The 7,765-nt window shown below is 40.7% G+C and overlaps 2 protein-coding genes across 3 annotated transcripts; one reads left to right on the forward strand and one right to left on the reverse strand.

Annotated features, from left to right (window-relative positions):
• Nucleotides 1-396: 396 nt before the first annotated feature.
• On the reverse strand, nucleotides 397-2,646 carry LOC129584002 (NADH dehydrogenase [ubiquinone] 1 alpha subcomplex assembly factor 4-like). Its single transcript, XM_055476078.1, has 3 exons — nucleotides 2,122-2,646; nucleotides 1,906-2,015; nucleotides 397-1,165 (listed from the first exon to the last, which is right to left on the reverse strand). Exons 1-3 carry the CDS (start codon nucleotides 2,288-2,290, stop codon nucleotides 740-742), a joined length of 705 nt encoding a protein of 234 aa, XP_055332053.1. The 5' UTR covers nucleotides 2,291-2,646; the 3' UTR covers nucleotides 397-739.
• A 177-nt stretch (nucleotides 2,647-2,823) lies between these two features.
• Nucleotides 2,824-7,151, forward strand: LOC129583937 (peptidyl-prolyl cis-trans isomerase-like 4). 2 transcript variants are annotated; one of them, XR_008689833.1, is made up of 11 exons: nucleotides 2,824-3,189; nucleotides 3,323-3,455; nucleotides 3,533-3,793; nucleotides 4,247-4,343; nucleotides 4,546-4,662; nucleotides 4,739-4,863; nucleotides 4,956-5,022; nucleotides 5,258-5,375; nucleotides 5,580-5,776; nucleotides 5,951-6,303; nucleotides 7,025-7,151. XR_008689833.1 is itself a non-coding variant. In XM_055475991.1 (10 exons), exons 1-10 carry the CDS (start codon nucleotides 3,120-3,122, stop codon nucleotides 6,131-6,133), a joined length of 1,368 nt encoding a protein of 455 aa, XP_055331966.1. In that variant the 5' UTR covers nucleotides 2,824-3,119; the 3' UTR covers nucleotides 6,134-6,394. The 2 variants fall into 2 exon arrangements, 1 of the variants encoding a protein (XP_055331966.1); XM_055475991.1 differs by lacking the exon at nucleotides 7,025-7,151 and having other exon boundaries at nucleotides 5,951-6,394.
• The last annotated feature ends 614 nt before the right edge of the window (nucleotides 7,152-7,765 follow it).

Consider the following 7,765-nt stretch of genomic DNA (forward strand, 5'->3'; position numbering starts at 1 on the left):
TATAGTATACGAGTAGGTATGTACATACATGCTAAATGTATGAGAAAGTTCAAAACCAGACCCATTGTAACTTATCCTTGCTTTTTACCCTAAATATCTAATTTAGCATTAAAGTCACACAATGACAATAATTTCTTGCTTTTGCAATCTTTGGTTTTTTTAAAATTATGGCTCACGTTATTCGTACCGGCGTATTCGCATTAGTAAGGCAATAATGCAATAAATGTAGCGAGAGCTTGTCACTTGATTGGTGCTGTTTAAAATTACTCCGTTGTCATAAGGGTAACTGGTAAGTACAATTATTTTGGTGATTCCGTCTTGCTCACCAGTCAGACGCTCCTCTATAAAGTATACGAGTACGTCTACATAATATCCATAACCTCTTGCAGCTGGTCATTTCTGTTATTTTTGTTTTCTCATTCATTTTTACGAAACCAAAACACTTTGTTCGTGCAACAGCCGGCTAGGGATGGCGCAACAATAATTCACAAAAGATTAACAAGCCAGCACTGTTATATCACAAAGTTACTTAATATTTGTCGAGTCCTGCTTGTTCAAGATTTTTTCTTCGGCATTAACCTCCTGAGTTTTTCCTCAACATTGACTGGCCTCAGAAGCCGATGCACCGGTTCATCCTTTTCTTCTTTCTGCGGTACCTCAATGCCCTCTTCGAGCATTTTCTCCTTCATCAAAGCCTCCTGATCCTCTCTATCCATTTTTGCGTCTTCCTGCTGGACCTTCAGGAATGCCTGGGGACCGGCACTATGCGCGCCCTGCTGGTAGTCCTTTTCTCCTGTGACAGTTTCAGCGGGACGATATACTCCAAACTTTTGTTTATGTTGAAGTACGATTTCATGTCGACAACTTTTGGTTCTTCGTCCTTCTGCGGGACATGTATGGCGAAAATGCCGAAATAACGAATAAGATCAGCCACATCTGCCTCGGATATGTTAAACTGCCGACTGAGTTCCGGTACGGTCCACTCTGACGGCTCCTGCTGATGGCTGGACAGGAGTTGTAAAGCGGATTTCAAGGTGAGTTTTCCGGGTGGAAGGGGAAGGTTGGAGTTGTAACGGGCCGTGCCGAATTCGTTTTCTTCCGGTGGGGCTCGCTCTTGTGGAAGGGGTTTTTGTGGATTGTGCTGCCGGGGATCTCGCTCAACAGGCTGCAAAATGAAATTTTTAAACAAATTATAAAACCAATAATTCGAGGCTAAATAAACTGGTAGCAAGTATCTTTCAGCTTAATGATTTCGTGTTTTACAACACAAATTATTTATCTTCTAAAATAAATTACTTGATCTGCAACAGTTACAAGTGTTTATACTCTATCGCACATCGCACACTGTGCAGCACAAAGCTGCAAGCACGACACACCTTCGGAAGGACTAGCCGAAAACAGCAATCGCAAAGCAGGGTTGCGTTCCTTATGTAAGTACATACTCGTTATAAATAAAGTTTTAAAACAGTTCAACATGTTTGGAAAAATGTTCTAAAACAAGCATAACCAAGTACAGCAAGTATACTGAAAAATGCGCATCATAATAACGCATAAAGCCACAAATTATTACTGATGCTTTGCAAGTTTGCAGTCTGCACGTTACCACAATTCTCCACAAACTACCGTTTACTTATTTACTACAACAACACAATTTTTGTGATGCAATTTAATGCAATGCAGTTGTTACACAATTCTGGTAGAAACTACAAATGACTAAAACAACAAAATTTTTGTTGACAATATTATGCGATTGCTTCAGCATGAAGTTAACTCCGTCTGCCAAAAATTCCGAATATCAAAACAGAGAGATTCACTAGCGTTTCAAAGTTGATAGAAAACAACCTTCGGAAACCGTAAACTTCTGATTTACATCATACAAAGTGTACTATGCACGCAAAACCTTACGCCATCAAAGGAAGGAGACAAAGGAACATCTTTCGAATACACTTTGACTTTTTTTAGCCAGTCATCCAAAACAGGATTCTTCTCTGTCTCCAAGCCGGGGATCTGAGATTCTAATTATAAGAAAGCAGATCAATACAGTAATGGTGCCAGAGAAACTGTCTGCGCTAACTGCTAACAAAACCAAAATGAAGCTGGTCGGAGTAAACAAGTGCCTACTTGGTGTGGGATCCTGCTTTGCTGCCTCGCTGATCATCTTCTCCTCGGTGGGATACCGCGGAGGCGCTGCCCTGTCCGGGCGGTCAATCGCTCGCATAGCACGGTTCTCCACATTCCAGTTCCGAAAAACTCGCCGAACACCACGCGTCAAGATTTGCCGCAGTCCCATCACCAGCGATTTAAAATCTCAGAAAATCTCCGCTGATCAGTGATTGAATCTCCACTGTATTAGCAGGAAATAAAAATGTCACAGCGCTGAGTCCGACCAAATGTTCCACTGCAGACTGGCAGTGATCCGATCAGGGGCACATATTCCTGCACAATTCCATATGCATATGTGATGCGATATGTTGATGTAGATTCTAGCATATATCTAGCATGCTATTGCTAATATATCATACACGCAATAAATACAAGTCGAATAAGGCTTTAAAAAACTGCAATCAAAGAATCTCCTAGTTGTGCAAAACTTTTATACATAAGTGATAAGTTATGTGAAGGATAAAATCATAAAAACCCGCAATGTTCAAATGGTTTGCAGAGCACGAGATAACCAGATCCGATCGGCTTCCAGCCACTGTGCTACGGCGCTCGGGCGCTGCTTGCCTGCGACATAATTGTAAATTTGTAATTCCTTGACGTAGCTGCTGCACAAGAGCGGTCAGGTGTGTAAATGTGGTTTCTTTTCAAACGTCAGTTTCACCATCACTTTTCAGTTTTACTTAAATTCAAGCTTTTGTGAATTTTGTCATTAATTTGTGATTATTACAGTATTATGTCTTTTTAGTAAGTACTGTACTGTAGTTTTACCTTTGCCGTGATCTGCTCCTAATTATCTGGCGTTTTGAGCACTCCTCGGTTAGTCGGTTGGATAACTTTTATTCCGCAGAATCTCCTGAGAGCCATAACACATGATCACGAGTAATTATAATCTGAGAGTTTCTTATGGTGTCGTTGGCATCCATTTTGAAACCGTTCTGTGCTGATACCCACTTGTGATGGCTGTCATCCTAGAAACCACATTAGGCGACATAACAATCGATCTTCTTGTGAAAGAGCGCCCAAGAGGTACGACTTATCATTCTGAGATTTCAAAAGGAAGCTTGGACTTCTGACTTGATGGTAGATTTTTGCGTTTCGCCACGTTACGTTTCTGCAACGCAAGGTACATTGTGACTTGCTTACCTTTGTTGCGTTGCAGCATGTATGAATTTCCTGAAGCTGTGCAAAATCAAATATTATAACTACTCCGTATTCTTCAATGTCCAACGCGACTTTATCGCTCAGACCGGCGATCCGACGGGCACAGGAAAAGGTGGAGAATCCGTTTTCAGGTGCGGAGTAGGTCGAGCGTAGCTTCCTTGTCTGTGTTTTAGTGACGGTAAAACGATAATAAATGTAATGATTACAGTAAGCTTTATGGCGATCAAGCCGCATTCTTCGAACCAGAGAGCGTGCCTGTGCTCCGACACATCAAGACAGGAACCGTCTCCATGGCTGATAATGGACACAACATGCATGGATCGCAGTTTTTTATTACGCTGGGCGAGAATCTGGACTACTTGGACGGTAAACATACGGTGTTCGGGGAAGTGAGCGAGGGACTGGATGTGCTGCAGAAGATGAATGAATCCATTGTGGACGACCACAATCGACCGTATCGCGACATTATGTAGGTTAATCAAACTTTTTAAGAAGTTTTCTGCTAATACCTCGGTTTTCAGTTATTATAAAAATCCAGGAGATGTTTTTACTGGAATTTTCTTATGTTTGATGATTAGTTTTAAAATTATTATGACGCCGTCATATAATAAATTTTGACCGTAGAAGAAAGCAAAGAACAGTTTCGGTTTTCCCATGTTCGGTTAATTTTTCTGTGTTCACCATGATGGCACGGCTTTTAATAAAATCGAATATGCAGCCTAAATGCTATAGCTGCGACAAAGCACGTTAAACTGAAACTGCAGTTATTATTATGTTTTTTATAAAAAATTTTCCCTTTTATGCAGCAGTGTAATTCGAATGGAAATTCACGAAAACCTACTCCATACCTGTACGATTCGTGGGCCTACTTTTTCGAAAAATCTTATTTGTGAATTGTATTAATTTTGTTTGCTTTTGACAGGATCAGCCACACAGTGATTTTGGATGATCCCTTTCCTGATCCCACCGGACTGAATATCCCCGAACGCTCGCCTTCTCCTACTAAAGAGCAGCTTGAGGTGACAGCGAAACTAAACTGCTTATGAAACTGATCAAATGCTTCGCTATAAGAAACGATTTTTGTCGCATCATGCATTGCTTTCGGAATCTAATTATGGTTTTGCTGTCTTTCTTCGAATATCAATTGCCTTAGCCTGGTACTGTTAAATTGATTGTTAATCATAGCTGGCGCCACCGTGTATAAAGTCAGTTCATTTTTAGTCGATGAGGCTAGCTCCAGGAGAATCTGCGGAGGAATTTGAAGGATTATCCAAAGAGGAAATGGACGAAGTTGTGCAGGAGAAAGAAGCCGGCGCTCGAGCTAAGATTCTTGAAATGGTAGGCTTTGCGGCTGTTTGCGCTTATGGTTAGTGTGGAGATGTTTGGGTTGTACCCACCTGTTTTGGAAAATTAGATCGGAGACCTTCCCGACGCTGATATAAAACCACCTGACAATGTCTTGTTTGTCTGCAAACTGAATCCGGTGACTACGGACGATGATCTCTTCATTATATTCAGCCGATATGGCCCTGTTAAAAGGTAAGAATTTGAGATTGTATCTGTACGTATGTACGACGACTATACCTATGTTGGTCACTTATCATTCCACAAAATGGGTTTGGTTTTTGCAGCTGTGAAGTTATTCGCGACAAAAAATCCGGAGAGTCGTTGCAGTATGCTTTTATCGAATTTGAAGAGGTAATAAGGCAATTATTGTATTATTGGTAGCCTTTCGTAGTATGTACTCTGCACTTCGCGATATTTTTTTCGTATACTGCCGCTTGCTTGCATGGCTTTCTGTGGCGTGAGACATCGCATCCGCTGTACCACGCGAACGCAAAAAATGAATTTTTGATTTTATCTCAAAATTGATATGAAATGAAATAAATGAATGAAATATGAAATTTTAAGTCATGGATTTTTTATTTGACAGGCCGATCATTGTGCAAACGCCTACTTCAAAATGGATAACGTGCTGATTGATGACAGAAGGATCCACGTCGATTTTAGTCAATCTGTTTCCAAACTGGATTGGATGAGCAAATGGAAACGTGAGTAAAGTATATGTTTGTCATCGTCGCATATTTTTTGCGACCTGAAATTGAATCATAAAAAACTTAACATATTCGTGATGTTTGATGTGGACGAAGTTTCACGTTGAAGTTGTGTGGATGTGTAAGAAGTGTTCTACCGTTTTCTTGCTACATTTCTAAATAAATAAATTCTGCCTCATGCAGTTTTGTTTGAATGCACAGAATCCCGCGCTGGCATGGCGAGTAGAGTTGCTCCGAGCGAAAAAAAGGAAAAGCTTCCTCAAAAATCAGCGGAACGTGAGGGAAAGAACCATTCCAAAAGCAGCGATAAGCGATCGGAAAAAGATGTTGACCGCAGACGTTCTCCAGGCCCGCCTCGGAGGATAAGGAGCAGATCTGACGACAAACACACTGTGCGGGTAGGTTTTTTCAAAAGCGTAGCGATAGAAATGTTTTCAGGAGGGTTGACCTTTTCTCAGACTTCAAAGTGCCCACAATAAGGCAGGCTTACTTACCTTCTTCACTGTGCTGTTGATTATCCTTTAGACAGTGCAATATATGACGATGTAGTCTTTTTTTGGTTATTCTTTCAGAAGTCTTCGCCATCCCGGCGGTCTCGATCGCGCGAACGGCGTAGGCGTAACCGTAGTTCTTCCAGGGATCGCAGTCATAAAAGGCACTCACCTGTCCGGGACCGAAGCCGAGAGCGCCGTTCCGAACGCGACAAAAGGGATCGCTCATCTTCGCCCTCCTCTCACCGGCGCCGAAGACGTTAAGACAGTAATATTTGCTTCGAATATTTGTTGCCTTTCGATTGCAATGAGGTTTGCGCACGAATTAGACTTCTGCTTTGAACCGGAAGTAATTATTTTGTGCTTGATTGTTTATCTTTCGATTGTTTATGTTCGCAGCTGCAAAATCAGCAAATGAACGTACAATTACTCGGGTACGTAATTCCTTTTCAGTGAAGTGTAAACGGATTAATTCATATGTCGTTGAAAATCTGTGCTACGACTAATAATTGTGAAGAAAAGCCGAGCTGCTGACAGTAATTTTTGTCGCGGACAATACTAGTACATAATGTTTTCTCTGATTCTCGCAACACATACAGTACTCTGTACTCTGACACAGCCAGACATTCGTTGCTCCCTCCTGGGCCGCTTTGTACACTTGGATTGTTGATAATTTTGAATTTGCCCTGGTGTTTGATCCACGTATTTAAACGTGCACCGTACGTTTACTTACTTACTTTTATGATGTGTTATGTTTGCATTTTTAATGTCTGCTTTCAGTTTACACAATATCTTAATTTTATAAATTTACATAAAGCGTCAGGATATGGAGTAGCTCTTTTTTAAAAGAAAGAAACGAAGAAGTGACCGTAACTAATAACTAAGAAAAAATGCTGATATACGTAGTATAGAAGTACAATACACAAACTGCAAATACCGTCTATAGAAATGTAAGTACTAATCCCGTAATGACCATTTTTTCGCTTCGATAATATTAATGATTGAAAGTTTTAGCAATAAGAATTACCAGCGTATGACCAATGACCATCACCGGCAGGCGATCTGATAACAGCCTCATTAAGGACGTATTTACTTTAACAAGCTGATTACGAAGGATTTTAATGACAGTAGCTAGTGATCATGTTTACACTGTAGGAAAATCGTGATTTCATCTCGACGACGGCTCAAAGCCTCAAACTCATTCATCCGCTTGGATGCAATCCCGATCCGGATCAATCTTGCCAAGATATTTGTCGTATCTTTAAGCATCATCCAGGGATCCATCCAATTAACTCATCACTTCACCTTTTATGCTGTCAATTGTACAGTGGGGAATTCATCCACTGGTCTTTCGTAAGAATTTGTAATGTGCGAACTATTTCCTTCCAAACTGCCTGGAGATCGGAATAACGTAAAACACCGACACTTGTGATATACGAGTATTGTAATTTGCATTAAACTTTTATACGTAATGCTAAAGCATACCTCAGTAATTAATGATTACAGACTGTGGATACTGTAAAGGTCAACATGACAAAACGACTAACAAAAGGAGGCAGCAAATTCAGTTACTTGTTACAAAACATCCGTGGAGGGAATTGTGGTTTTACACACCTAAATATCGGTAATTATGCACACAAAATTTATATATGATACAAAGCTCTGTACAAATAAAATAGTAATTAAGAAAGCGTTAAAGTAAAACACAGAACCACGGATACAGTGGATAATTACATAGCTTCTTGCGGTACCGTGCAACTATCCACTTGAAAAACCACTGTCTCATAAACGGTTGACTGAAATATGGTTTGGGGATTAGTACGCCCGTACCATTTGGTCACAGTCAGCGGTACAACTTTGCAGCCGTGGTCAGTGTGCGAAATATAACAAGGCGAA

This window comes from Paramacrobiotus metropolitanus, unplaced genomic scaffold (genome assembly GCF_019649055.1).
Source record: "Paramacrobiotus metropolitanus isolate TYO unplaced genomic scaffold, Prichtersi_v1.0 Parri_scaffold0000012, whole genome shotgun sequence".
Classification (NCBI taxonomy): Eukaryota; Metazoa; Tardigrada; class Eutardigrada; order Parachela; family Macrobiotidae; genus Paramacrobiotus; species Paramacrobiotus metropolitanus.